Source organism: Stenella coeruleoalba (assembly GCF_951394435.1).
Source record: "Stenella coeruleoalba genome assembly, chromosome: 15".
In the NCBI taxonomy this organism is placed as follows: Eukaryota; Metazoa; Chordata; class Mammalia; order Artiodactyla; family Delphinidae; genus Stenella; species Stenella coeruleoalba.
This window is the reverse complement of record NC_137161.1, coordinates 82,114,702-82,141,521: the sequence shown is the minus strand read 5'-3', so window position 1 is coordinate 82,141,521 and position 26,820 is coordinate 82,114,702. Positions and strand designations below refer to the sequence as shown.

Here is a 26,820-nt window from a genome sequence, read left to right as displayed (position 1 = left end):
ATCTGTCAGCCGCTCCCTCAGGGCCTCGGTCGTCCGCCCGCGCCCGCCGGAGCCTGTTCGCGTCGACTGACCAGAGTCCGCGAATTCAACGCTCCGAGCCCGTTCGGACGACTCCGACCCCCAGGTAAGGAGCAGCAGGGGCGAGTTTCTGGCCTTGCTGGCCTCCCCTGGGCCGGCCTCGTCCCGGATCTGAACCCGCGGGGGCGGCGAGGCGGGGGCTTAGGCCGTGGGGCCCTGAGGCTGAGGGGCGGGCCGGGGGGAGGGGGCGGGGAAGCCGCGTTCTCAGAGGGGCCTGCCGAGCCCTGGGGTCCCCACACGTCCAGATCCCATTTTCACGATTTTCGAGCGCCAAGCCTTCTCCGATGCCAGAATTAAAGGTTGCTTCTCCTGCGCTTCCATTGTGGGCATTTATCCCAGTCTCTAATATTGTGGTGAATGGAATCATCTCCCCCCAGTCGAGCGTCACGAGGCACCGTTCATTCCTTTCTTCAGCGTCTAGAATAGGGTCCCTGCGCGCCATAGGCGCCCCTGGAATGTTTGGTTCCTGTCTAGGGCCGCCTTCCATCCTTCAGATGTTGGGGGACCTTACCGAGCTCGAGAAGAACCTTCCCCCGAGTTCTTTAAGAATCCCCCCGCTTGGGTGCCGCCTTCCCCTAAGTCACAGTTGTACCTCTTCGCTCCTGGTCGCTCCGTGGAACCCTTTTGTAGCGCCTTTCCCACCACACCCCTTCGGTTGGGCTGCCCAGATTGCCATCCCGGCGCCACCACTGCTTGGATGACCCTGGGAAGATTGCTTCTCAGAGTCCCCGTTTTCTCATCTGTAGTAATAGGATCCTCAGGGGGTTTCTGAGGCTCCAGTGAGTTTATTTGCATAAATTGTTTAGGATAGTTCCTGGCCCAGAGTAGGTGCTCAATAAATGTTAGCAGTTATCCCTGCTTCTCGGCATTCTCTGTCTGTGTATCTATCTCCCCTTCCTCTTCTACGCTTCTCCCCCCAGATTTGAAGACCAGGAAAGTGTCAGATTTATTTATGTTTCTGGCCCCAACCTGGTACTTACTACACTGCTGGGCACATGGCAGGCACTTAATAAATTGTAGTTTAGAATCTTTAATTATAAAGCCATCTGTTCTCATACTGGGGCTTTGGAACCGGAAGGAAATGCTGACCTATTTTTATCTATTTCAACTCATTGCTGAAATTACCTAAATTATCCTAGTTCTGCCCTCTTTTATCAGTTTTTAAATCTAACCTTTTGGTTTCCCGGAGGCCCTGGGTTTTTCAGGTATCTTAAAAAAAAAGAAAAAAGAAAAAAAGAAAGGAAAGGAGAAGGTATCATTCAGGAGGCTATTTTTTGCCCTGTGAGGGAGTAGGTGTGAGTGGCTGCTTCCTACACAACCTATTCGGAGGCCTTCCGAGGTTAATTTATCTACTTACCACAGTTAAAGGAGGCGATCATTCTTGGAAAATTAAATCTCCTGCTGGGGGAGAGTATCAGATCTAGGTAACTAATCCTGTGCTGAAACAGGTTCTGCCTAAGGAAGTTTGGTCTGCTGGTGAGACTGGTGCCTGGAGTTGGAACCTGTCTCTGAACGCTGGGGAGGGTGTGGTGACCTTGTCAGAGCACCTGCTATTGCTGGGTTGGGTATTGAGAGCAATTAGAAACTGGATGAATCACAGTCTCGAAAACTGACCCGAAGCAGGGAACTGAAATCCCCACTGTACAAATACTTTAAAGCTCCAGGACCGAGAATTTAAAGCCTAGGTAGCTGTTTCCAAGTTCAGAGGGTACTTACTGGTGTGTATTTCTAGGAATGGTTCAAAAGCCTTGGGTCAGAGGAAGAAAGGGAACTAACTAACTTAACTTACCGAGCATCTGTTTTAGGCTAGGCTTTGAGCTACATGCTTTCACGTATTATTTAATCCTGCTACCACTGGCCTTGGGATGTCAGTTCTGTGTCCATTTTACAGATGAAGAAAAATGAGTTTTAGAGATATTGAGTGACCTGCCCAGGGTTTCCTAGCTACTGTGTGTCAAAGCCAGGATTCAAACCCAGGTCCTCTTGGCTCCACAGCCCATGGCTAACCAAATACCAGGATGACTCAAGTGATAGATAAAGAAAGGAGTTGGGGGGTGGAGGGGGTCCCTGGAATCATAATGTCCTATAAATTGTTCTCTCTCTCTGTGCTGGACATTAAAAGTTCATCAGTAGAAGTTTGTTAAATTTAATGCAGCACCTTTTTGTCTCTCCCTTTTTCTTCTCTCTACCCTCGTTAAGACAAAGTTTTCCAGATTTCACTTAAATATGAATCACAGTTTAGAAATTATAATTATCACCCTACGACAGAGGTTTCTTTTTCTTTGTACAAAATTCAAGTTGTCATTCTGCTTTCACACTGAGTTTAATGAACACAGGCAGTGTTTACTGGTGTCGTATGAATCTGACAAACATGAGTGTTGTCTTGGCCTACAGACTTAAAATAGCCACATGATTATAGAAGGAAGTACAGGTCTAAGTGTATGTCCAAATACGGAACTTGAATGCTATAACGAAATAAGAAATGCAATTTTAGAAATAATTATGCCATTGAGTAAATGTTTACCTCTTTTGAAGGCTTTGCTGCATTGCTTATAACCGTGAGGTTTAGAATGAGAAAGCCTTTGTCTGCACCTTTTTTTTAATATAAATTGAGAACATTCCTTTTTTTTTTGTGGTACGCGGTCCTCTCGCTGTTGTGGCCTTTCCCATTGCGGAGCACAGGCTTCTGGACGCGCAGGCTCAGCGGCTATGGCCCACGGGCCCAGCCGCTCCGCGGCATGTGGGATCTTCCCAGACCGGGGCACGAACCCGTGTCCCCTGCATCGGGAGGCGGACTCTCAACCACTGCGCCACCAGGGAAGCCCGAGAACATTTTTTTAAAATTATTTATTTATTTTTGGCTGCGTTGGGTCTTCGTTGCTGTGCGCGGGCTTTCTCTAGTTGCGGTGAGCGGGGGCTACTGTTCGTCACGGTGCGCGGGGTTCTCATTGCCGTGGCTTCTCTTTGTTGTGGAGCACAGGCTCTAGGCATGCGGGCTTCAGTAGTTGTGGTGTGCGGGCTCAGTAGTTGTGGCTCACGGGCTCTAGAGCACAGGCTCAGTAGTTGTGGCGCACGGGCTTAGTTGCTCCGAGGCATGTGGGATCTTCCCGGACCAGGGCTGGAACCTTTGTCCTCTGCATTGGCAGACGGATTCTTAACCATTGCGCCACCAGAATAGTCCACCTTTTCTTTTTTAACTGTATATGAAATGTGTGCTTTTATTGCATGTAGATATTTACATTAAATTATTAATTTGCAGACCAATTTTGTTTCAGTTAACAAGTAAGCCTTTAAAATGTGGCATATAAACTAAATTGCTTTTAATTAAGCAGATGTTTGTGGCACAACATGTTATTTTGAGTAACTGAGTAAAACCTTTTGTAATGGGTAAGCGTATCGTATCAGAAAAAGAATCATGCACTGAGCTTCTGGAGGTTTACTTAAAAAAAATAGACAAATTAAGCAGTGTTATTTGAATTCATTTAAAAGTTTTTTTTTATTTCGAGTTAGAGATTTTATTTGTGAGTTGCAATTTGCTTTCTAGAACATGTACCCGTAAAAAAAATTAATGACTTAAATATCCTCACTCTTAGAATAGAATGTGAAACACTGATATTTCTCTGCCAGTTCAAGATATCAGATGTTTTATTTAAGGGTACACTTATCTCTTTTTGACCTTTAGGTTCCCTTACAACAATTAGCAAAGACATTTCCTTTGATTTCTACTAAGATTGATTTCTGCTTTGTCTGAACTTTCATTGTTCACTTTACAACCTTCTAATGGCCTTTCCACTCATTTCCTTCTTGCATCAGAATTCCTATCTCACATTTCAGTCTCCACCCTAGGTTGACTTGTACTTAAGTATTGAAACGTCTGAGTGCTGTGGGAGTGCCTCTTAGAAATGATAAAAAAAGGGATGGGGGTGGGGCCGCTGACTGCTTTTTTGAAAAAATTTCTCCTATTTCAGGTAAAAGTTGCTTCATCAGTGTATCTAGATTTGGGTGCCTATAGAATGGAGAGTGTGATTTGATTTTTAATTTAATGATGTTTCACAGATTCCTGCTTTTCATTTAGTTACAATAAAAGGTTTAAACAGTAACTAACATAACAAATACCTGCCTACTCTTTGCCTTGATTCGCCAGTTGTTGACGTATTGCCACATTTGCTCTTTATACATCTACTTGTTGTCCTGAATGATTGAAAATAAGTTACAGAAGATGTCATGACATTTCATCCCTAAATACTTCATTATCTTTATCTCCTAAGAGTTAGGACATTCTCCTACCTAACAGCCAACCATTATCATAGTTAAGAAGTTGAAAATAATTCCATATTGTTGTGTGATAGGCAGTTCAAATACAAATTTTTCCTATTTTACGAAATACATCTTTTACAGCTGTTTTAAAAATGTAGGTTTACAATCAAGTTTCATTTATCAGATTTGGTTTTCATAGCTCTTTTAATCTAGAACAGCCACCCTCCCCCACCCCAACCTCTTTTGAATTGTCCAGGCCAATTGTTTTATAGGATGGCACACATTCTGGTTTTAACTGTTTGTTTTCCCTTGGTGTTACTTAACTAATTCCACTCCCCTTTATTTCCTGTAAACCGGAAATTAGGTCTAGATGTTGATTGGATTTAGCATAAATACAATATGTTTGGCATAAATACTTCATAGGTAGGTTGGCCATATTACCAGGTTTCTCCAGCATAGTCCTGTGGCCTGTTTTTGCAGCATAATTATTAATAGTGCCCCTTTATGCTCTCTTGAATGTATTCTGGTCTGGATAATAAATTAAGTGGTCACTATTTATAAGTGATGATGTGCCCTTCAGTTTGTCTCCTGTCAGGAGGCCTATCAGATTATATTGTTCCACTACTTATGATACTAAGATTGATTGCTTGGTTAAGGTGGTGACTGCCAGATTTTTTTATTGTAAACGCATGTTTTTCTGTTTGTAATTAATAAATAATCTATGGGATGATCATTTGAGACTGTGTGAATGTCTTGTACCCCAACAGTCCTTAACTCATGGTTTTAGAGTCCCTTGATGTGGTTACAGTGCTAATTGTATTTAAATGATTAAGTTTTGACATTGAGATTGGTCTTTTTCAATGGGAGAATGGTTTTATTTTTCCCCAAACATTTCAGGATCCCCAGACAACTTAAATATGGGTTGCCTGCCATTTTAAATGCTTTTTCTGTTGCTTGTTGCAGCTTTCTGTCCTTTGAACACACTAAGAATAATGTCCCTGCATCAGTTTTTACTAGAGCCAATCACCTGTCATGCCTGGAGCAGGGATCGTACCCGTAAGTATGCTATTAACTTTGCTCCTTTATTTTGGTACCTTTGATTCTTTTAGATGTAGGTACTTTTAGGGATCACATATTTCAATATCATGTGAACAGGACATAGATATAGCTTCAGAGAGAACTAGGTCAGTCCTTTGGTTTACAGGTAGAGAAATCGAGGCTGAGAGGGTTGGAAGGACTTTCCAGTGGTTACACCCAAGTTAATGTCAGAGCCGTAATTAGCACTCAGGCCTTCTGGCTCCTTGTCCACTTCTTTTTCTACAGTACCACCTGGAGGACAGTTTATATCAGAGACATCTTTCATTGCCCTAATAACCCAATGTCTGGGATGGTTGTACAGTAACACTGACCACCCAGCATTTAGTTAGAATACTAGGACCTAGATATAAGACACATATGGTTTACAAAGTAAACCATACTGAGAGCAGTATTTAATCTAGTGTTTACTATGCTATTCGTAATAAGCTTGAGTTTCCAGTTTTATAGCTCTAGCAAACTAGAAAGGGATGGAGAAGACTTTTAGAAGTAGGTGTAGTACAGCAAGCAAAGTGCAGGTAATATGACAAGGAGAAGGCAAAAAAAAATCTTAAAACAGACAGGGGCTTCCCTGGTGGCGCAGTGGTTGAGAGTCCACCTGCCAATGCAGGGGACATGGGTTCGTGCCTCGGTCCGGGAGGATCCCACATGCAACGGAACGGCTGGGCCCGTGAGCCATGGCCGCTGAGCCTGTGCGTCCGGAGCCTGTGCTTCGCGATGGGAGAGGCCACAACAGTGAGAGGCCCGCGTACCGCAAAAAAAAAAAAACAAAAAAAAAAAAAACAGAAGTGTAGTATTATGCCCATGAGTTATTTTTAAAAGTTAGGTATTTATTCACTGTCTAAAATAATAGCCTTATTGAAATATAATTCACATGTCATAAAATTTACCCTTTTGAAGTATACAATTCAGTGGTGTTTAGTATATTAAACAGAATTATGCAACAGTCACCACTGTCTAGTTTCAGAATATTTTCATCACTCCAAAAAGAAACTGTATGCCCATTAGCATTCACTTCCAATTTTCCTCAAAACTTCCAGCCCTAGGCAACTACTAATCTGCTTTCTGTCTCCATGGATTTGCCTGTTCTGGATATTATGTATAGATGGGGGAACTATTAAATGATTGACCTAAAGTTTGGGTCATAGACTTTAATTTTAAGAAATAGATATTTATTTTTAAAAAATGGATGAACTAGAAAGGAAAAAATACCAGTATAAGTTCAAAAAAATCCATCATATATGTATATTCTTAACATTTTAGATTGGTCTAAGAGAGTTCTCTTGAGAATTCTATTTTGTGATTTATATTGGCTTTATTGTAAAGAAAAACTTCAATATATTTTATCAGTAGTATCAAGGGTTGTTGGAAGTTTTGTTTGTTTGTTTCTTTGTTTTTATAAACTAGTGGTTCCAGCCTGGGTCTATGATAGCAGTAATGAAAGCCTATGAGCTATTTTTAGTATTTCAGAAAGTCTAACAGAAATAAAATATTTGTCCTTAATAGTGTTGTACAGGCAAACTAAAATGTCAAATATATTTACTGTGGACTAAAATTATGTCAGTTAAGGGAATTCCCTGGCGGTTCAGTGATTAGGACTCAGTACTTTTCACCCTCAAGCCTAGCGGCTGGGCCAAAACAAAATAAAATAAATAAAATTATATCAGTTAAGTATAGTAATATTGTTTATTTGTTACTGGTTAGAACTTTAATTGACAGTTGTATATGTTTATAATAAAATGAATTTTATAATTCAGTCTTTCTAGAAAACATTTTAAAATATGGAGTACAAGTAGAGGTAAAAATAATAAAGGAATTCTTCAGGACGAATATTGGGAACCATTTTCTGAAACCGCTTTCCTGTTCCCTCCTTTAGCCTGTTTTTATTTTTTTATTTTTTATTTTTTTCAGTCTGTTTTTAAAATGCCAACTGTAACATCACTTTTTTTGTGACAATTTCGAGTTCAGGTGTTAACTATTGACTTTTTTCTCCAGAGATTGCCCTTAGCCCCAATAACCATGAAGTCCACATCTACAAGAAGAACGGGAGCCAGTGGGTGAAAGCTCATGAACTCAAAGAGCACAACGGACACATCACAGGTAAAAAAAGGAGATCACATGAGCTTAGTACGGCATTTCCAAGTCTAGCACGCTTCTGTGTAAACAGATAGCCTAGTAAAGGAAGTCTGCCATGGTACTTAGTGCAGCATTTACTGATTTTTCTTGAGAAAATTTGAGAAAATATATAATAGTGACCTCAGTTTTTAAGTGCGTCTCTGAGCCCAGCTGGTATGCATTGTTCTGCTAATGTTACAGAAAACACAACCTACTCTGGGGACTAGAGAGCTTAGATTAGATGAGACATGAAAGCGAAAACCAGACAGCACGTCAGCTGTGTGCAACCGCAAGCCAAGCTGTGTTCCCAAGTCCTAAGGGAACGCTGTGTCTTCCAAAATTTTCCTGTGTGTTGTTTTTAGGGCAAGGAAGACATTCCAAAATATTGAAAAGGACATAGAGTAATATAACAAACACCCATATTCCTGCCACCCAGAATTAGCAGCTATTTATCTTTTTTCCTGTGCCAGAAAACTTGGGACACAAAGATTTGATTATAAGAAGTATATTATTATAAGAAATATTATTCCAGATAATGGTAAAGTCTCCTGTCACCACCAGTCCTATTCCTCTCCCCCAGAAGACACTGTAATTGGTATGACATTGTCCCAGTCCATTTTTTATACTTTCACATACATGTATGTGTGTGTGTGTGTGTGTGTGTCAGTGTGTGTAAGCAGTCTTTAGTACTCTTGGCTAGAATTTTTAAATACTGCATAAATGGTATCATAGCATGCATCTCCTGTGGCTTACTTTTGCATTCCACATTGTTTCTGAGTTCTGTGTATGTAGGTGTATCTAGATCAAATTGATTCCTTTTACCCGCTGGGTAGCATTTCATACCTCATCTATTTACTCTTTCCTCCATTGAAGGATATTTAAGTTGCTTCCACTTTTTCCCTGTGACATTTTAGTGCTAAATTGAGCGTCCCTGGGCAGATCTCCATTCAGGTGTGAATGTCTCTGGGAGACTTGCTGTACCACAGGGGTGCAAGCATCTTCAGCCTTGCCAGGCATTGTCAGATCGCCTGCATTCCTGCAGCCCTGATAGGAGTGCTTTTTTTCCCACACTCCACACATGCTTGATAGAAGCAGACTGACTGATGAGTGATCTTTGGTCACTCTATAAGCTGCATTTCCCTGATTAATAGAAAGGTTGAGCAGATGTTTATTAGCCACCTGGGTTTTAATTTTCATGACTTTACTGTTCATAACTCCTAACCATTTTTCCATTGAGTTTTTAACTTGTTCTTGTCAATTTGTAGAAGACTGGATCTTAAAGCATTAGCTCTGAGGCAGATTCCTGAGTGTACAGTAACTTTCATCTTTGACAAAAACTATCAATGAATAGTTGGGTAAAGGTAGCAAGCAGAGCAGTGTCGAGTTTTATTAAGCAAGTGTGAAATAAAGGAGAAGGAAGAAAAAATGGAGAATTTTTACAATGTTTTCAGAATTTAGTAAACCATATCTTGATACCAGATTTCAAGAGAGTGTATTGCTTTGTTGTTAAATCATGTCTGGCTACTTTTTTTTTTTTCTTTTTTTTTTTTTTTGCGGTACGTGGGCCTCTCCCTGTTGTGGCCTCTCCCGTTGCGGAGCACAGGCTCCAGACGCGCAGGCTCAGCGGCCATGGCTCACAGGCCTAGCTGCTCCGCGGCATGTGGGATCCTCCTAGACGGGGGCACGAACCCATGTCCCCTTCATCCGCAGGCGGAGTCTCAACCACTGCACCGCCAGGGAAGCCCTGTCTGGCTACTTTTTAAAAAAACATACTAACTTACTGCTGCGTTCAGGGAGAACTCTTAGTCTTTGACCCTTACTACCATAGTTTCTTTTTTATCCTATTTTCTAAGTGATTCAACTGCTTTAAACAATTGGCCAAGCACATCAAAACTTATTCTCCTTAACTTTTCAATTATAAATTTCTCACCACAGTCTTGGGTTTCCCTTCTCACAATGATTTTTTGCACTTAAGTGGGCAGCACAGGGACTGATGATAATTTTCTTTTTTTTTTTAATTGGGACCCTTGAGTTTTGCCTCTCATCCCCTAATATACTGATTAGCTTAAATATATCCTTCCCCGCAATCAGAGAAAAACAGCATGTTTTGACCCTCTGCACCCCTTACATTGTATCCCCAGCAAAAACTTATGACCATCCCTTCTTGTTTTTACCAGTGCTTTGTTTTGTATGTGATATCAGTCAGGAACCGACTAACTATATTACCAAACCAGCACCAAAGACATAATTTCTATTTTTGTTGCTGTTGCTTTCCCATGACCTTATTTTTATGAGGTTTGGCCTATTTTCTTTAAGTCCCTTTGCCAGTGGCCTTACAGCCTAAAAATAAGAACACTCATATTTTAAATTGGAATTTTAACATTAGGAAATACTTATAAATGAGAAAGGGCCAAGATGAAAGACCAAAGAAATAGCCAAAAAAGTGAAATAGTTATGTCCTTTTTCTCCCCCTGCTTCTCTTCTGGAATCCTTTGAACTTGGGCCTGTTTTCTGTCCAAATGCTCAAATGACATTTTTTTTTTAGATCTGAAAAAGCTGTTGTTGGAAAAGTCTAAATATAGCTCTGGCAGGAGACCAAGGATCAAACATAATTTCTCAGAGAGATAGTAACTATGGAAAAAGAAAATTACTCTCTGAAGCTTTTTAGAAGAAAAGTCTGCTCAGTACTACAGAGAAAAAGAGTATGGCATGCATCAAAGGGATATCAGAGTTCTGGTGTTTTTCTCTGACTTTATTCTTTTGTGTTAAATGCTTGATCACCATCTCCTTTAAAAAAAAAAACATTTTATTGTGGACACTTTTAAATAGAAAGCATATAAAAGCAGAGTAATGTAATGAGCCCCTATATACCCATGACTCAGATTCAGCAATTATCAATTCACAGCTAATCTTGTTCTCAGCTCACTCTCAATTCTTTTTCCTGTACTATTTTCAAGCACATCCCAGACATTGCATCACTTCATATTTCAGTTTGCGTCTCTAAAAGGTAAGGACTCTTCAACAATAACCAATACAATAGTCTGTTTTAATTGGCATCCTAATAAGGTACACACATGGTTGTGATCAGTTGATCTATCTATTAAGTTTATAGGTTCCCTTCTTTCTTTTCCTTTGCAAATTATTTGTTAAGAAAATTGAGAAATCAGGTTGTTTGTCCTGTACTGTTTTCCAGAGCCTGGGTTTTATGGATTGCAAGCCCATGGTGTTTCACATATTTCTCCGTCCTCTGTGTTTCCTGTGAATTGCTAGTTGAAGTTAGGTGGTAGCAGGTTCTTTCATGACGGAGGCACATAATGTCCGGTTGTCTTTCTTTCTGTGATGTTAGCAGTTGTTGATGATTAGTGCCTATAGCCATTAATTTAATAGTGGCTGCAACATGATAATATTCTAAATCTATCATTTCTTCTCTGTTAGCTGGAATACATTCATAAAAGAGATGCTTACCTTCATCTACTATTTGGTTATCCTGAAATATAGTTAGTATAGGAAAGACAGGATAGATGTTAGATTCCTTTTCTTTTCCTTCGAAGTCTTCTAATGGCAGGAAAACAAAAAAAGATGCAACGCTAAATTAGCAAGAGATGAGAACTTGCCTTTACTGAATATTGGCCCTTCCCACTCTCTTTTTAACAAGTGTGTGTTTTAAAAGAGTTAAAAGCTAATGTTATCTAAAAACAGGTTGAGGCTACGACTCTGGTTTTACAACTCCTATATTCAAATGAAAGATGTAGTCACAGAAGTAGACTTAGAACTATAAAACGAAGCAGAAGTCAGTTCCTTGTATTTTTCTTAGAGAATAAGGATCTATTGATTTTTTTTAAAGCACCTCAGGAATTCTTATAAAATACATACGTGTGTAATTAAAGTGGTGGTGATATTGGAATGGGGTGAAATTTGAGATTGTCAAAATCATTACAGAATCACTGAGTTTTCTCATTACAAGGCAATATTCTGGATAAGGATGTATTCGTCTTCTATCGCTATGTCACAAATACTACACACTTAGCCACTTAAACCAAAACACACTTATTATCTCACAGTTTTTTGTGTGTCAAGAGTCTGGGCTTGGCTTCTCTGGGACCTCTGCTCAGGGTCTCACATAAGCTGTAATCAAGGTGTCAGCCACGGAAGGGCTGTTCTCATCAGAGGCTCCACCAGGGAAGGATCTACTTCCAAGCGCCTTCAGGTTGATGGTGGTAGAATTCATTTCCATGCAGCTGAGAGATTCATGGCAGCTTGCTTCTTCAACAGAGAGTAACAGAGAAAGACCTTGAGAGTCTCTAGCAAGAGGGGTGCCGTGCTCTTAGGTAATCTTGTGCACTAGTCACATCCATCTCACCTTCCCAGCATTCCACTGGTTAGAAGTGAGTCAGGGGTCCTGCCCACACCCACAGGGAGGGGGGTCCCACAGAGTCGTGAACAACAGGAGGTGGAATCTTGGAGACCACTCCAGGGTCTGCCCACCACAGTAGTTTCAGAGACTCACTTCATATTGTCAGGAAGCTGGTAATCAAGTTAGGAGAACAAGACAGTCATAAAAATAACTATTTTGCATCACACTTCTGGGAATTTATCATAGAGATCATTTTAACCAGAGCAAGAAGGTGTGTGTCTGAATGTTTATTCCAGTTTTATCTATTCTAATAAGTGACTGGGAATAAAAAGTACAACAATGGGATGTTTTGGGAAATTATTATGATAAGATCAGTGTTCTAAAATAATGTACAACCACTGCTGATTTATAGAAAACAGGAGAAAATGTTTGCCATATTAGTATCCTTTGCGGGAAGAATGTGTGTGAAGAATGGAAGCAGGGCTTTTTTGACTTTGCATGTGTCCCATCGTGATGTTTGTCTCATGATAATATGTGGGTTTGCTTTTGTAGTTAAAAATAAAATTTAGGGCTTCCCTGGTGGCGCAGTGGTTGAGAGTCCGCCTGCCGATGCAGGGGACACGGGTTCGTGCCCCGGTCTGGGAAGATCCTGCGTGCCGTGGAGCGGCTGGGCCCGTGATCCATGGCCGCTGAGCCTGTGCGTCTGGAGCCTGTGCTCCGCAACGGGAGAGGCCACAACAGTGAGAGGCCCACGTACCGCAAAAAATAAATAAAATAAAATAAAATTTAAAATGTAATAAAGAGAACTGCAAAGCTGTCCTATAATGAATAAATTTAAAATAAAAATACATATCACCGAGAATACACTTCCCCATATTTTTCCCTTCACTGGTATGAATAATTGAGCTGACTATTCCTGTAGGTGAATGAACATAAACTGTTCACACTACTAAAGTCACTGTAATTTATGGCTAATGGAGACTTTGATTCTTACTTTTTTCATGTAAATGTTAAGAATGTTAATTATTTTTAAAGAGATATCTATAATAAAAAATTATTTGTACTATTTCTATACCTTCGGTGTTAAGTTATACTTATAGAAAATACCTCATCAGTAACTATAAAATGACTGAATCATAGCAGATTTTACTCTTGGTATATAACAAACTGACCTTGACTTTGGGATCCTTCATAGAGGCACCAAGTAAGTAAAAGTCTGATCAAATAAGAAAAATAAATCTTACATTCAGACACATATTTAGGTCTTTTCCTTGTTTAGATGCAAAGATACTCAAAGACTCTTTCATAGAACCTGTATCATGTAAAAAAGGTATTTCGGTTAGTTTGAAAAACAGTGAGCTTCAGAAGAATCACAATTTATATTTTCCCCTCTATACTGATGATTGTTTACCCTATATGTTGTTTTATTTGTAGGTCATATAGCAGTCTTTCAGTTAATATCATGGACCAAGGTCTGTTACTGAATGAGTAAAGGTACTTTCAGAGAAAAAAAAAAAATCCAGTAAAGAAGGAAGAAAAGGGTCTTCAGATCACATATTCTAAAGATATGTGGCTGGGTGTTAAGAATGCCCCTGCTTGGTTTGTAACCTCCGCAATTATAACAGCTCTGTTCTGCCTGGCCTCCAGAGGATCCTGAGTTACGGAACTTTGCAGAGAAACATCCTTGCCTTTGTGTGTGAAGTGGTGACCAGGACCATAGGTGGGGAAGGATGGGCTGGGGAGGAAGATCCCAAGCCCGCATCCAGCCCTGCTACGCCGGTGCCCTCCTGCTGGTGCCGTGTCAGTTGTCAATGGCCAGGCAGAGCAGATGCCACCACATCTCAACTTGCAGGTATCGACTGGGCTCCCAAGAGTGACCGCATCGTCACTTGTGGGGCTGACCGCAATGCCTACGTGTGGAGTCAGAAAGATGGTGTCTGGAAGCCGACCCTGGTGATCCTGAGAATTAACCGTGCAGCCACTTTTGTCAAGTGGTCCCCGCTAGAGAACAAATTTGCTGTGGGCAGCGGAGCACGACTCATTTCTGTTTGTTACTTCGAGTCCGAAAATGACTGGTGAGCAACATGAGTATTTTTATTTCTCTGTAGAATCATACATTTGGACTGCTGTGTCCTCGGTGACTTCTTGAGGCACTGGGTGGAGGCTTAACTGTAACTTCATCTTTTCCTCATCTGGATATTTTTTTTTTCCTTTGAAATTCTCCATTCTCTCTGAACATTTTTCCTTCTTCTGTGTGCAGTGAGTCCAATCTCACATCTTTCTCATATTAATATCGAACTGTGGTTTCCATGTTCTGATCTCCTGACTTGTTTGTTCTTTAAGATGCTACAACTCTTCTCACTCTGTGCTGTCTAAATTGCTGTTTTCTTACTCTGATACATAAATTATAAACTTGAAAGATGCTCAGTGCCCTAAGGAAGTTTTTTTCCCATCTCTATTGACTTAAAATATCTAGGAGTCTTACAGATAACAATATTCTCCTTTCTTTAAAGTTTTATACCAAATCTGTGTCCTGGCATAATATTTTACTTGTTTAAACTGTTAAACTTTAAAATTTGACCAGAATCTCAGAAATATAATCAGCCTGTTGTACTTACTTTATACTGTAAACCACTTGGAGCTGAGCCAGTCAAAATACGGGGATTTATTTAATAGCTAAGTAAGTTATTTTAACTACTCCTTCCTGCTTACTTTGATAAGGAAACCACTCTGCTCTACCTGGCATGTGTTCAGAAAGGGTGGTAGATATGCTTCAACATGGAATTGTCATTTAGTGCGAAACTGGCAGTGTTTGTACTAAAAATAGCCGGGTACACATTACTCTTCATGTGTCACTGTCTGAAACAAGGAAAGGAAGGGATTATCACATTACAGTTTGTAATTTAGTAAAACCTCAGAAATTTTGATTCTTTGAAACAAGTCTGTGAATTTGCACCAAGTTTGAATTTTGAGTTGAAGACCTGCGGTTTTTCTTGCTTGCAAGCTTGCAAGCATGTGTAAAAATAAGGCTAACAAAATGTTGCCTGCAAGAAATTGTTTAGAAGGCTCACTGTAACAAATAGATTAGAAACAGCTTTTTTCCTGGGTAGCTTTCAACCTCAGTGACTTTGCATTCTTATTCATTGAAAAATAGTCTCAGATTCAGGCAAATTGGGCTTTACTGTAGTACGAGGTATTGTCCCTTGTTCAAACCATTATGTTCAGGGGAGTGTCTCAGCTATGGCACTATAATTCATTTGTAGGATGCGAGTACTTTAAAACAACCTCTAAACGCCTTTAAGGTAAAACAACTGTTATAAAACAAGTCAGAATGTTGTCTGCTTTTCAGAAAAGACCCTACGAAAAAGATTCTATAGAAAAGTGATTTAACATCCAAGGAAGGGTGCTCTGCTCGAGAGTAAGTCTCTCAGCTTCTAAGCAGCAGAACAGCATTGGTCTTTAAGCAGCAGTTTAGGGACAGAAATTGAATCAGGCCAGAATAATGACTGAACTTAGACATAAATAAACATTTTAGTGGAGCTAGAGAGTTAGTCAGAGGCCCATCACCAGCAAGAGGTTCTGCTAATTTCTTGATTTCTCTGTGAAAAAATAAAGAATTTGCAGCTTCTCAGAGACTTAGAAAGGAAATTAAACTATTTTACAACCCAAACTTAACCCAAAACAAAGGAACAAATCACTGAATATTTGTAATAAAAATTCAGCAGACTTCCCTGGTGGCGCAGTGGTTAAGAATCCACCTGCCAGTGCAGGGGACACGGGTTGGAGCCCTGGTCCGGGAAGATCCCACATGCTGCGGAGAAACTAAACCTGTGCACCATGACTACTGAGCCTACATGCTGCAACTACTGAAGCCCGCGCATCTAGAGCCCGTACTCCGCAGTAAGAGAAGCCACCGCAATGAGAAGCCCGCGCACCGCAACAAAGAGTAGCTCCCGCTCGCCAGAACTAGAGAAAGCCCACGCACAGCAACGAAGACCCAATGCAGCCAAAAATAAATAAATTTATTTTTTAAAAAAATTCAAGTGATTTCAAACCTCAATTTTTATTTCAAAGGTTAGAGTTACACATAATGTGAAAGTCCATGGGGGACGGTATGAGAGTTAATCCATAAATATACTTAATGATGAGGATCCCCTGGTAGCCGGGAAAGTTCCGAACTGGCTGCTCTGATGAAAATGTCAAAGCCTGAAAGACAGGAGAGCAAAGGGGCCACATACGGTTCCCCTTCCTCTCTTCCTCTAGAAATGCACCTTCTCTCTGGTAGAACACTCGGTGGCCACTTGAGAACCACGTGTAGGTGTTTTTGCCTGACACACATTTGTAAGTCATTTGGGGACGGTTGCTTGATGCGTGGATAAACTAAAATGGGTTTTCTCCTTTTGTAGGTGGGTAAGCAAGCACATTAAAAAACCCATTCGCTCCACGGTCCTCAGCTTGGATTGGCATCCCAACAACGTCTTGCTGGCAGCAGGATCCTGTGATTTCAAATGCAGGTGGGAACGAGTGAGGATTGGTAGACGGCCTTGAGCTCTTCGTTTTTCATCTTTCAGCAAGTATTTTTGAGGTTCCTTTTCTTTGTAAGGTACTGTGCTAGGCCCCACGAGGGTCCCAGAGATGAAAGGAACTTGTGATCTAGAAAAGGAGCTACAGCAAGTGCGGAAATCAGGAGGTATCAATAGAAAGCAGTGGACCAGGAGGGGCAGGCGGAGGGAAGCAAGGGCAGAGCCAGGAAGTTTCCTCAGGCAGAACATCCAGGTACAGGGTCCCCCGCTCTCACGGTGTTACTTCTCATTTCATAACCCAGGCAGCAGACTGGGCAAATTCCAGAGTGAAACTAAGATCAACAAAACAGAGCTGAACAGAGCACTGCTGAGCTGTTATTGTGCGGTTCCTTTTCAGTTAAAGCTCTTTATTTGTCATTAGCATGAGACTAGAAGAAACACAGCCACTTTGCTGAGAGCTTTAAGGGTCATACAGTGTAATTGCTTTTTAAAGCTGTTCTTTATCAAGAAGTCTCCCCCCTCCCCACCCCGGCCTTAGCCAGAAGAAAAGCAAATGTTGCTTCATGTTGACTCTATGGTGGGTTGGGAGGTGGGGTGCAGCATTCTTTGGTAAGCTATGTGGAGAAATTCCAGAAAACCTGGCCAGTGATTTATATCCAAGAATCCTCACGGGGTTTTTGGTTTGGGATTTTTTTTTAAAGGACTTGTATGGGAATTTGGCTGTGGGATGGGAGTACAATAGCGTCAAGGTACTTTTTGGAAAAATATTGGCTCTTCTGCTTGAGAACCAGTGTTAACAGTAAAGATTTTTTCATATTCAGGAGTTTTGTTGTTTGTGATGTGTTACGCAGAGTCATTACAGCTCCCTTAGAAGATGCAATTTAACCATACCACCTGGGTTGTCAGGCTGTGTCTAAAAATCTCCTTGTACAAATAGCTTACAATTCTTTTGTTAATATTAATTTCCAGAAATAAACTTGGCTTTGACCTGTGGTCCTGTGGGTAAGGGTCTTTTCTGTTCGAACTGTCAATTTGGCAGCACAGTTCTTTCCTGGCTTCTGATGACTAAAGCAGTAGCCATCGTGATGCAGATTTAAAGCACAGAGATTCTGAGGTCACATCATCTAACTTACAGATAATTCGAGGCTTCCTTTGCCTCTCCACTGTCCTGCCTCTTCCAGAGCTGCTGCCATCATTATTGTTTTAGGGGGAAAATATCCCAGATCGCTTCGGGAGTCTTTAAGTTTCAGAAGTTTTTGAAGAGAAGCTGTATAAAGAAATAGCATTGGAGGGCAGATCCCCAGCTGTTCTCTAGCCCTTCTGCTTCCCAACTCTGGTCAAAACATCCTTACGCACAGCTTCATGGAATTAGAGAAAGAGACTGATGATCCCAGGCTGTAATGGACCCGCCGTCATCCCAGACTAGACCTGCCACAAAGGCTGGACAGTGGACCTGAGGGTGACACTAGGGAGAGCCTACCCACTCTCACTGGCCTCCCTTGACTTTCTCTTTGGATGTCTCTTTCTTCCTTTCTTTCCTTCCTTTCATTCCTTTCCTGCCTCCCTTCCTTCTTTCCTATCTTTCTTTCCTTCTTTTCTTCTTTCTTTCCTTCTTTTCTTCTTTCTTTCTTTTGTTTTGCCAAGTCTTAGTTGCAGCAGGCGGGCTCCTTAGTTGCAGCATGTGGGATCTAGTTCCCTGACCAGGGATCAAACCCGGGCCCCCTGCTTTGGGAGCATGGAGTCTTAACCACTAGACACCAGGGAAGTCCCTCCCTTTCTTTCTTTAAATGAGTTAATGCTAGTGGTTTATTGCAGAGTAGCAAATAGTTTCCTCTCTCCTACCATTTGACTGTGTGGGCTCTGGACTGCTGTGTTAAGAATGGTGGTGAAGCAGACACGAAAGTATGCTGTGCTCATTTAGCAGAGTCTGCCATGGGCCAGGGAGCGGAGAGGGGCAGGACAGCAAGGTCCTCCCCTGGATGCACTCCAGGAGGGAAGGGCTTTTGTGTCCATCACTTCTAGAGCTATGCCCCGAGAGTAGTGCCTGACACGACGTAGGCCAAACTTGAATTGACCTGTAGGCAGCCCTTAGAACCCTTCTGTGTCTTAAGAGGTTTATGTATCTGAACTTGTCTGTCATCAGGTTTTGCTTTTTTTTTTTTTTGCGGTACGCGGGCCTCTCACTGCTGTGGCCTCTCCCGTTGCGGGGCACAGGCTCCGGACGCACAGGCTCAGCGGCCATGGCTCACGGGCCCAGCCGCTCTGCTGCATGTGGGATCTTCCCGGACCGGGGCACGAACCCGTGTCCCCTGCATCGGCAGGCGGACTCTCAACCACTGCGCCACCAGGGAAGCCTATCAGGTTTTGCTTTTGATGAGTCAGTATCTTTTCATTTTGGGACACCTTACAGCAGCTGCCTGTGGCCTGTTTCTATATACGCATATTTTCATTTACTCTTTCTTTCTCTTCCTGCCCTTAAACCACAGAGTGTTTTCTGCCTACATTAAAGAAGTGGATGAGAAGCCAGCCAGTACACCCTGGGGCAGCAAGATGCCTTTTGGTCAGCTGATGTCAGAGTTTGGTGGCAGTGGCACTGGTGGCTGGGTGCACGGCGTCAGCTTCTCTGCCAGCGGGAGCCGCCTGGCCTGGGTCAGCCACGACAGCACCGTGTCCGTTGCCGATGCCTCAAAAAGTGTGCAGTGAGTATCTGCCTTCGTCTGGACTTAGAGAGGAGTGGGGTGGGATCTCAGCAGCTGGCCTGAGGCTGCCCTTCCCTGGGTATAAGTGCAGGGCACCAGCATAAAATTCCGAACCCGGTTGCAAGGCAGCCTTTAAAGTTACCTTCACACGTTTAGATTGTCCATTTGGGGAAATTTTGAAGACTTAGGTCTCACTTCCAGAAACACTTCTTAATGGAAGTGCTGATTGTGATTCCTCCAAAGGAGTCTCCTGGTTTGCTCCTGGTAAGAGTTCCTTCAGGTGGCAGTTTAGTCTGTTCCTGTGAATTCCTCACAACACGTAAATGGCATCCAGCAGCCTTAGATGAAGTGGGAGATGTGTTCTTACTCTGTGTAGTCAGTGACCAGTGCTCCATTCATGTGGGCCTTCATGCAGTGACACTTGACACCCTGGGAGCCAGTCCCCCTGGTGTGTGCACTGGGGGAGCCCAAATCGCAGAGACTCGCTGTGAAGAGGTGCCTGCTCAGCCCTGAGGAGAGCAGTGTGTGTCTCATCAGACTTCAGTTTGTGTCTGCTTATCATGTCTAGAGGGAGAGAGAGGGTGACCGCAGTCCTTTCCGCTTGTGAATCTTGGTTCTGTCCCGGTGAATCCTTTCCGTTGGCAGCTGAAGGTAACCCACCTGGGGCTTCCCTGGTGGCGCAGTGGTTGAGAGTCCGCCTGCCGATGCAGGGGACACGGGTTCGTGCTCCAGTCCGGGAAGATCCCACATGCTGCGGAGCGGCTGGGCCTGTGAGCCATGGCCAATGAGCCTGCGTGTCCGGAGCCTGTGCTCCGCACCGTGAGAGGCCACAACAGTGAGAGGCCCGCGTATCGCAAAAAAAGCAAACAAACAAAAAAAAAGGTAACCCACCTGTAAGGGTTTCCTGACTTGTCCCCTGTGCAGGGAACCAGTCACATCTGACTCCCACTGCCCCACACTGACAACAAAGTGACATTTCAGAAAGAATATATATTTTACTGATTGGGGTGAATTTTTCTTTTTAATTTTTAAACACACCCCCAGTCTAAATTATGAAGCCTTCCAGAAGATTTCTTTACATATGTAGACACATATATCTTTTCATTTTTAACTCCACTGGGATTATGGTATACATTTTGTATAGTAATTTGCTGTTTGTCATTCAGTAATGTTTTGTCATGGCTGTTTGATTTCTGTACAGTTTATTGTAATGCATAATAAGCTCTTAGCACATGCTTATATTAGAAGCTCTTGTCTACCTTCATATTGATTTATTATTTGGCTTCTCCGGTCCTGCAAGTCAGATTACATCCGCTACCCTTCTCCATATCAGGGTATTTCATGTAGTAAGAGCCAGGTATGCCACAGGAGAGCCTAAGATGAGGTGTTAGTACTTTAATCCAATACCATTCGTACTGAAGGGGATAGGGCAGGGGTGTCTCCTGAGACACAGTTTCAAAACGCATCATCTTTTACATGGAGCCATATGATCCTACTTCATCAGCCAGCATGTTTGCTGCCGTATCTGTGTAATCTCTCGGCCAGATGATCATGAAGCATACATGTGTACACACACACACACACACACACACACACACACACACACGGCCCATTCGCATGTGAGCTCCTGCCTGGCCAATACTGTGTCATGTTCATCGGTGGCCGTAGCTCCTGCCCCAGTGCCTGGCAGGGCACAGAATAGACTCCCATAAATGTCTGTGGTCCCAGCCCTCTAGGAGCCCATGTGAGCACAGGCGAGGAGAAGGGAGCAGAGAAAGGCCTTCAGTCCTGCGTGCCGGTGATGGTCAACTCTAGGAGGCCAGAGAGAAGAGCAGCCACTGCAGGCTGAAGTGGTCCAGGAAGGCTGTTTGTGGGGGTGATGAAACTCAAGCCGAGTTTCAGAGACTGGGGTGGACTTTGGAAAAGCAGAAGGAGCAGAAAGGGCGTGTGGGTAACGGGGCAGGGGGAGCCAAGGCCGAGGTGGAAGAGAACCAGCGCTCCTGGGACCGCAGTGTAGGGCAGTTGGTGGTGAGCAGGGGTGCAGGAGGGGTGGGTGCAGGAGGGGTGGGCACAGCCAAAGGGGGCAGAGGCCTGCGCGTCTGCGGGTCACCTCAGGGCTGGCTCATGCTGGAGATTCCTGGAGGCTTGGGTCATGGGACTCCTCTTAACGTAAGTGTTCGTTCATCCTGCCAAGCCCCCATGAGAACGGGTTCTTTGTCGTCTGTGTCTGAAGAGGCTGCGTGGTCCGCTCCATCTCGGGTTAACACTGTTCTTGTGTTCAGGGTCTCAACTCTGAAGACAGAGTTCCTGCCCCTCCTGAGTGTGCGCTTCGTCTCGGAGAACAGCGTCGTGGCCGCTGTAAGCATCTCTCTTGCCCCGGAGCCTGTGCTTACTCTCCAGAACGGGAGCAGGGCGTGCCCTGTGGCTGTGCGCACAAGCACGGAGCAGCAGCCTTGTAGGGGAAGCAGCTCCAGAGGCTCCCATGGTGGGGCCGCTCTGCTAGGGCACTCGCTGGGCGCACACCCCGCAGGGCCTGACTGATCCCTCGTTTCAGGGCCATGACTGCTGCCCCATGCTCTTTAGCTGCGACGACCGTGGCTGCTTGACCTTCGTCTCGAAGCTAGACATCCCGAAACAGAGCATCCAGCGCAACATGTCGGCCATGGAGCGCTTCCGCAACATGGACAAGCGGGCCACGACCGAGGACCGCAACACGGCCCTGGAGACGCTGCACCAGAACAGCATCACGTAGGTGCCACCCAGCCCCTGACCCGACGGCTGTGCAGAAGTGTTAGGTGACCGGGCTGCCCTTCTCCCCTCTTCGTTTCCTGACGGGTCCCTGTGATGTTCTCTGTCCTGCAGGCCCAGACATCCATTCAGGAACGGGGGCAGTGAGGGGTCTATAACTTCCCGGCTGCAGGCTCTTACTTCCAACTCGTCACAGAGAGCGAGCCGCCCCCACGTAGTCATTACGTCCTTCAGGGCATAGACGGTCTGGGCGTCCCGCGTGCAGAACACAGGCCCTGCTGCGGGCCCGTGAGCTGGCGCGGCCTGTCATGCAGCCTCTTCTGGGTCTTGCTTTCTCAGAAACTTGACTGAGGACAAAAGGAGACCTTCCTGAATGTCGTGTTCCTCTAATACTGAGCACCTGACAGTCATATCCTGTTTGAAAGGTAGCTGTCACTTCAGCCATGGGTTTCAAGTAAGGTGTACAAGTAAGAAGATAGTTTAACTAGAGAGACAGATTTTTCAGCATCATTATGACAAAGCCAAAAAACTCCTTATTTTTCATCAGGCGTCTGTGATTAAATAAGACAGTAGAATTGTGTCGTGTCTAGAAAGTTTGGTGGTTTTTTTTTTAATCTAGAGGAGAAATGCACTGTGTTCTTTTTTTTTTAATTTATTTTTGACTGTGTTGGGTCTTCGTTGCTGTGTGCAGGCACTCTCTAGATGTGGTAGGCAGGGGCTACTCTTCATCGGGGTGTGCTGGCTTCTCATTGCGGTGGCTTCTCTTGTGGAGCACGGGCTCTAGGCGCACAGGCTCAGTATTGTGTCTCACGGGCTCTAGAGCGCAGGCTCAGTAGTTGTGGCACACAGGCTTAGTTGCTCCGCGGCATGTGGGATCTTCCCGGACCAGGGCTCGAACCCATGCCCCCTGCATTGGCAGGCAGATTCTTAACCACTGCACCACCAGGGAAGCCCTGCACTGTATTCTTTGACTAGACCTTTTGTGTTGAGAGACTTTAATGTGGGAGATGATCATGGGAAGAATAATGGAAACCTCTAGACTTTCTCTTCGAGAGAATTTCTTCTTTTTTTTTTTTTATAAGATTCATATTACTTTCTTTTTTTTATTGTTTACTTGGCTGCGCTGGGTCTTAGTTGTGGCATGCGAACTCTTAGTTGCAGTATGTGGGATCTAGTTCCCTGACTAGGGGTCAAACCTGGGCCCCCTGCATTGGGAGCTCAGTCTTAGCCCCTGGACCACCAGGGAAGTCCCTCTTCAAGAGAATTTCTAACTGCAGGTTGTTAATGTTCAGCGGAAAGGGCCACTGGACTTAAAATAGGCTGGAAATAATCTGTGCTCTATTGAAAAGTAGTCATTTGAAAGCATAGCAGAACTTTTCTCCACACTTTTCAAGTCTCTGTCTTGAAAGATTTTCAAAATTATTTTCTGTGAGGTTCTCTTAAGCTTCTTTGCAGACTGTGTATCTGTAAAGAGACAGCTCTCATTACCTTTTTGAGACTTTGAGGTTAGGAATAAAAAGACCTTTGCAGATTGGCATGACTGCTTTTATTTGCAGATATTAAGTCCTCTTTACCCTAGAGCAGGGTCAGCACACTTTTTGTATAAGGAACCAGAGAGTAAATTTTAGGCTCCGAGGACTACGTGGTCTCCATGACAACTGCTACAGCCCTGCCATGTGGCCTGCAGGCTGCCATGGACAGTACAGAGATAAATATGCATGGATGTATTTCAGTAAAACTTTATAGGGACTTCCTTGGTACCACAGTGGTTAAGAATCCGCCTGCCAATCAATGCAAGGGACACGGATTCAAGCCCTGATCCAGGAAGATCCCACATACTGCAGTGCAGTTAAGCCCGTGCGCCACAACTACTGAGCCTGCGCTCTAGCGCTCACCAGCCACAACTACTGAAGCCTGCGTGCCTAGAGCCCGTGCTCTGCAACAAGAGAAGCCACCGCAGTGAGAAACCCACGCACTGCAACGAAGAGTAGCCCCCGCTCGCCAGAACTAGAGAAAGCCCACGCGAGCAGCAACAAAGACCCAACGCAGCCAAAAATAAATTAATTAATTTAAAATTTTATTTAAAAATAAAACTTTATAGACACTGAAATGTGAATTTCACATAATTTTCATATCATGAAATAATAGCCTTTTAATTTTTTTCTAAGCACTTAAAATTGTAAAGGCTATTCTCTAGCCCATAGGCTGTGCAGAAACAGGTGGTGTGTGCCATCCCCTTCCCCAGAGGGAATGTTCTAGGCATTTCGGGGAGAAAGACAAATATTGTCTGAGCTGTGGAATTGGTTTTCTTGAAAGTTTTTCAGATAATCGGGCTAAGCCAGGTTGTTTCATCAATCTCCTCGGCTGAGCTTGGTTGGAATTTTGTGGTGTGTCTGAACATTGCTAATATTAATAATGATTAATTTCAAATGTAAGGAGAGCTTTTGACTCATATGCCCTCATTGTCCTAGAGGGTAATTTGGGAGTTTTGGTTTGGAGCCAGTTGGATTTCAGTCGTACTTCACGATGCCTCTAGTATTTTTTTAAGCAGTGTGTCCATTTCAGTCACAGCTGTGGTCGTGGCCTCTCCTGGCTCCGCAGGGTACACGCTGTGTGGCCTGAATTGTCCTGCTTCTCCATGTCCCTCTAATTAATGCACGTTCTTAACTTTTCTCTCTTTCCAGTCTTTTTCTTTTCTGGACATCTGGTAATAAAATACATTTTAATATTTTCTGAGTCAGATGGCTACAGACTAATACCTATGGACGCTTTAAAGGAATTGGTAGACAATTCGTTTCCTGAAGACGCTGTTACCCTTCTAGGAAGGTTGGAGCTCACTTTCACCATGTGCCTTACAGTCTCTCTCTTGTCTTTGCCTTTTTTCAGTCAAGTGTCTATTTATGAGGTGGACAAGCAAGATTGTCGCAAATTTTGCACTACTGGCATCGATGGAGCCATGACCATTTGGGATTTCAAGGTATCGTCTATCTTTCAGAACAGATCTCGTTTGTGTTAAAAGTCTTCCCATGAGAAGACTGGTCCTCATTTCTTGGACCCAGCCGTCAACTGCAGTGCACGTCAGGAGCGCAGTGCACGTCAGGAGTGCAGTGCACTGGCTGTGGTTCTCTTGAAACCCTGGGAGTTGTTAGCAGGAGAGAGCCGCACTTGCTCACTGAGGTGGAGTCCACACTTCTGGATGTCCTCGGAGTCACTGAGGGGGGCTGGGGGCTGCTTTTGTGGCGGGCCCCAGGTTGGGCCCGGGCTAGCTGAACTCTGTAGACATGTGTTTATGGTTGACACCAACTAATCAGATCAGCACTCACTGCCTGCCTGCCGGGTGCCGGGCCAGGTGCTGGCATTGAGGACGTGGACGTGAAGGAGCCCTCGGGGAGCTCGTCGTGGGAGAGAGAGGAGGGTGGGGGTCGGGTGGAGCACCGGGAGAGGAGCCAGCGCCTATGTTTACACTTTGAGGAATTGGGGGGCTGTACGAACTGCCTGAGTTGCCTGTCCGGGCGAGCGGTCTGAGCTGCAGGGGCAGCACGTGCAGAGCAGCTGAGCGGCTCAGGGGGCGTGTGCTGCACTCAGGCCCTGCTGTGGGGCCTGCGGAAGCAGAGCAGAGCGGGCCCTGCCTGTGGGCAGCTGGGGGCTGCTCTGGAACCGACGTGGAAAGGCACCTGCTGTGACGTGCAGGTGGCCTGGAGTCTGGACAGAGGCTGCTGGAGTGAACGGGTGGCAGGGATGTGCCTCCAGCCGTGCTGGGGGGCAGGGGGTGGCCAGGAGGTTCTGGGCTAGAGGGATTTAGGAGGCCGCGTGGAGGGGTATTGTGACCATGAGGGACAAACCCCGGAGGCCTCTGCACCCTCCAGCCTCGGGGTTGGGATAAGGAGGTGGGGAGGAGGGGCGTGGCTAAGAGAGCAGCTCAGGTGTGCAACTCTGCGGACTTAACCCCCAGAAGTTAAACGTTTACAGAATTCTGCCACTGCCTGTGCGGTTCCATGATTGATGTTGCTGCCTCTACAAGTCTCTCCTCACCCTTGTTACCTTCACCTGCTTTGGGGCATCGTGCACCTGTGCAGTTAGCTCCACCTGGGCAGGTAGCTCCGCCCTTCATCCTTTGATCCCTGCGGCCAAGTCCTTTCTTGTGCGAGTGAGCTGGGAAGTTCCAGCGCATTTTCCTCTATGGTCCATCTGCCTTTGAGCACCGCTAGGCGTTGTGCACCAGGCTGACTGCATGGGGGCCACAGAAACACGGGAGTGCCTGCCATCAGGGCACCTGGAGTGAGGGCCAGTGACACAGATGATAAGCACATACGTGCCCTGGGAGCAGGCGTGTGCCCAGAGCCTGTGGGCTGGGGCCGTGGGGACAAGGCGGCGCAGGGCCAGGAAGGGCCAGCAGGGAGAGTCCTGCCTGGGAGAGTCTCTGCAGGCCATAGTCCCGGAGCCCGTCTCAGAGGGAGCGGGTCACAGCCAGGAAGGAGGGGGTGTGGGGTAGTGCCTTGGGGAAAACGCCAGGATGGCCGGTCCCCACTGACCATCAGTGTTCTTCCTGCCGCTCTCCAGACCTTAGAGTCTTCTATCCAGGGCCTTCGGATAATGTGAAGCTGAGTGAGCCGCCCAGATCCAGCATGAGGACAGACAGGCTGCGCCGGGCAGCTCCGCCATTCGCATGATGGGCAGGAGAGCCGGCCGCCAGGAAACACTGAAGACACATATGGCGCAAACCTTGTTGTGTGTTTTGTTTGAGGATAATTGGTGAAAGTGTTGGTTTTTTAAAAGCAGCAGTGATTTGGGTTTTGTTTTTTGGTTTTTTGTTTTGCTATTTCATTCCATTCTTGACCAAAGCTTCTCTTTAAGTAGTTTATTATGGAAAATTGTCACACTAACTTAAAGGAAGGGGTGGGGGAGGTATGTAAATTGTTCGCTACAAAATTAAATAAAAATACTGAATGTG

At 44.5% G+C, this 26,820-nt stretch overlaps 1 protein-coding gene across 1 annotated transcript; it reads left to right on the top strand.

Annotated features, from left to right (window-relative positions):
- Positions 1 to 26,820, top strand: ARPC1A (actin related protein 2/3 complex subunit 1A). Its single transcript, XM_079943863.1, has 10 exons — positions 1 to 124; positions 5,299 to 5,391; positions 7,426 to 7,530; positions 13,752 to 13,974; positions 16,306 to 16,413; positions 18,909 to 19,121; positions 21,404 to 21,479; positions 21,676 to 21,869; positions 24,756 to 24,846; positions 26,430 to 26,820. Exons 2-10 carry the CDS (start codon positions 5,328 to 5,330, stop codon positions 26,466 to 26,468), a joined length of 1,113 nt encoding a protein of 370 aa, XP_079799989.1. The 5' UTR covers positions 1 to 124; positions 5,299 to 5,327; the 3' UTR covers positions 26,469 to 26,820.

Coding starts and splice junctions, on each gene's coding strand:
- ARPC1A (XM_079943863.1), top strand. CDS start 5,328: ATGTCCCTGCATCAGTTTTTACTAGAGCCAATCACCTGTCATGCCTGG. Junction 13,975..16,305: donor TTCGAGTCCGAAAATGACTG/GTGAGCAACATG, acceptor CTCCTTTTGTAG/GTGGGTAAGCAAGCACATTA. Junction 24,847..26,429: donor TGACCATTTGGGATTTCAAG/GTATCGTCTATC, acceptor GCCGCTCTCCAG/ACCTTAGAGTCTTCTATCCA.